The sequence below is a fragment of the Pygoscelis adeliae genome, unplaced genomic scaffold, assembly GCF_000699105.1.
Source record: "Pygoscelis adeliae isolate BGI_AS28 unplaced genomic scaffold, ASM69910v1 Scaffold902, whole genome shotgun sequence".
Taxonomy (NCBI): Eukaryota; Metazoa; Chordata; class Aves; order Sphenisciformes; family Spheniscidae; genus Pygoscelis; species Pygoscelis adeliae.
In genome coordinates, this window is record NW_008824280.1 from 45,573 (window position 1) to 48,841 (window position 3,269).

The 3,269-nt window shown below is 62.9% G+C and overlaps 1 protein-coding gene across 1 annotated transcript in view; it reads right to left on the bottom strand.

Moving 5' to 3' along the window:
* SRCIN1 (SRC kinase signaling inhibitor 1) overlaps window positions 1-3,269 on the bottom strand; it is a gene marked incomplete at its 3' end in the record, with an annotated part of 112,725 nt that overhangs the window by 40,423 nt on the left and 69,033 nt on the right. The window contains exon 2 of the mRNA XM_009335294.1: window positions 767-1,050. Within this exon, the coding sequence (XP_009333569.1) occupies window positions 767-1,050 (284 nt within the window). The remainder of the gene's footprint in view (window positions 1-766; window positions 1,051-3,269) is intronic.

Consider the following 3,269-nt stretch of genomic DNA (forward strand, 5'->3'; position numbering starts at 1 on the left):
CTGCCCAAACATTGAGTAATGCTAAATCCTCACCCCCAGCACTACTGCACAGACACCCGGGGACAGGCTGTGCCGGGGCACCGCGGGCTGGCACGGGGACGTGCCGCAGAGCTGCCGCCAGGCTGGGGGCGAGGGCCGGGGCGAAGCTTTGCCTGGGCAAACTATTCATTTAGGCCTTTTGTACCATGCAAGCTATGGCAGCGAGCAACTGCTTCAGAGCTGGGGGGCTGCAGAGACGTGGGGAGCCCAGACAAGGCTTGCAGGGCCGTGCAGTGCCAGGCACGCAGCAGGGTTTGCAGAGACACCAGCCCATGGGTCAGGCTGCCCCTTCCCCGGAGAGGTCAGGGTTTGCAGCCCAGCTGAAACCTCCTGAGACCTGGGCTGAGCGTCACCCCTCCGCGGGTCAAATCCAGGTGCCAGCTGCCCCTCACGGCCATCACACCCACCCCTCTGCATGTCCCCTGCACGGAGAAACATCCCTCTCCTCCCCATGGCTGGGGACAGCCCGTGATCGAATCCCCCCATATGGCAGGGTAAATCCCCCTGGGACCCCCCCCAGCCCTGGGGAGAGACGGGGCTGCTCCCCCCTGGGGCTGGAGGATGCTCCCTCCCCGGGGCTAGGGCATGCTCCCCCCCTGGGGCTGCTGCAAGCAGCCACCCATTTCATGCACCATCCAAGCCCCCGGTGAGCCTCTTCTCCTCCAGACAGCCCCAAAGGGTGAGATGGGGTCCCCGTCCCTCCCCACCCCGAGAAGACGCCCCTTACCTGGTCCCGCATGCGTTCCTGCTGCCCCCGGAGCGCCAGCGCGTGCTGCGGGTACTTGTTCTTCAGGTGGTCCATGAAGGCGTCCCGCTTGCGTTCCATCTCCGATTTCTGGAGGCCGGTGAGGGCCTCCAGGCTCTGGGCGGCGATGACGGTGTGCCGGCGCTCCGAGGTGTGCACCAGCCCTACGTTGGAGAAACGCCGGGTGCCGTTGCCCAAGGTCCGGTATTCCCGTGGGTACTCGGCATCGTCCGCCGAGATCATGTGGGTGCTCGTCCTCTCGGGATCTGCACGGGGGGAGAGCAGAGCGGGGTCAGGGCCGGCCCCGGGGCGGCCCCGCTGCTATGGGGCAGAGGTGGGGTGCTAAGATTTGGGGACGGGGAGGAGTGATAGCTGAGCCTAGCCGGGCGCGGGGTCATCGCTCAACGGGATACAACCGGAGGGTTGGTGGGTGCAGGGTTTATCCCCCTGTGATGGCAGTGGTGTCCCCGCTTCCAGGCACGGGGCTGGTGGTGGCAGGAGATGGATGGGGCAGGGGGCAGTGGGAGGGATGGAGGGGCTGGGATGCCACCAAGACTACGATGTTCAGACCGAAACATGAATAAAACAGCACTGGGTCATTAAAACGGCACAGACAAGACACAGGAGCCGCGCACCGCTCCAGAGCACAGACAGACAGGAGGACACGGACACACGGACAAACCAAAAAGAAAATTAAATGCGGGCCAGGACGGAGGGAGGCTCGTGTCTGCCCGTCAGCATCTGCACTGTGCTGCTGACCGCAGGGACGGGCAGGACCCCCCACACCCTGCCTGCCAGAGACCCCCGCCGGAGGGTCAGCCCCCCGTCCTGCAGCCGCTGCTCCCAGGAACCGGCCCAGGCCTCGGGTACCAAACCCGGCATTGCCGGGATGCTCTGGCCCCGTCCCAGCCCTCTCGCAGAGCTCACCCCATCCCGGGCGGGCAGAGCAGGCAGCGAGCGCAGGCAGGGGGGCAGGCAAGCGGTCAGGCGTGCAGTGAGGCGAAAGGGACTCGTCCCTTTGCTAATAATTCATTAGCTGCACGTTGTGATTTTAATTTCCTTGGAAGTTGTGCCGAGCGCGCACAATGAGAGCAGTAATGAATGCCTGGAAGTCCCCGCACACTGCCAGCGCCTGGCACCTCCTCGGTGCCTGCAGGATGAGGCCACCCTGCGGCCCCCAGCCCCTGCCTAGCCCCACGCCCGCTGCAGAGCAGCCCCGGGGCACCGGCCCCCACACCAAGAAGCCACTTCTGGGGGTCTCATGCCGTCTGAGCCTGTGGTAGTCCCGGACACAGCCCTGGGCTGGTCCCGGCTGCCGCCGCTGCCTCTGTGCCAAGGCCACAAGCTGTTTTTGCCGACGCTAACTAGTTTGGCAACCTGCAGCATGTGTGTTGCAGGGATTCACCGTGTTAAGGCTTTCCTTTTTCGCTCACCATTTAACCTTGATCCATTATTCATCTGCTTCCTTGTCCTTTTTTTCCCCTCCCTTCCTTCCCAAGCTCCTGTTAAGCAAATCATAGAGGGTTTTTCCTTTTCCCTTAATTATTTATCAGCCCAACATATTAGCTTTATATCAACTGATTGTGTTATTAATGTAGGACAGGACTCCAGTGTGTGCTACAGACATAACTCCTCTGCTCAAGGTCATACCAGGGGTTTGCTATGAGCCAGGCGGGGACACAACGCTCTCAGCAAATGCCACGGGGACATCCTCACCCCTGCCAAAGCCTGATCCCCCCTTTCCTCCTCCAAAAAACAACCGGTCCAGCTCCCTTCCCCCACGGCACCACCAACAAGCATGACCTCGGTCAGGGGCTCGTCACCCCCGTACCTAGAAGACGGCAGCAGAATTTGAGCAAGAGCTGAAGCTCCTGGTCCCTCCCTACCTTGCCGCTTCGCTCAGCCGGGTCCCCGTGTCACGGCCGCACAGGGGAGGTCGTGGTGGTGCATCGGTCACTTGCAAAACACCCCGAGATTCCCCCAGGGAAAGCAGCACAGGAGAGATGTCAGAGGCGACACCTCGGTCCTTCTGCTGGCACAGGAGAAGGCAGCGCAGTGCGGGGCTGAGAGCGTTGTCCTGGCATCCCCGGGCACCACCGGCTGAGGAGCCTCTGCTAAACTCCAGCACTGATGGGAAACGCAGTCGGAGCACTTTCTCCTGTACCACCCTGCTGAGCCCCGGGAGCTGCCTTCCCACCTCTCCTTTCACGTAACACCCCCCATAACACACGCTTCTCGCTGAGGGTTTGCTGCTACCAGGCAGAAAACTTCCTGCCCTCGGCCGGTTCCTCAAGCACTTGCTCTACAACGGAAAAACAGCGGAGACGTGCTGGGGGGCCGCATCCAGCACCCGGCACCCGCCCCAGCCCCAGCATTGGGTCTCCATCGGCAGCGCCCCGGAGCATCCTCAGGAGCAGCCAGGGAGCTCTCAGCTCCTGGGGGGGGGTGGAGCGGGGGAGGGGGACTGCAGGGATTCCGCCGGCTG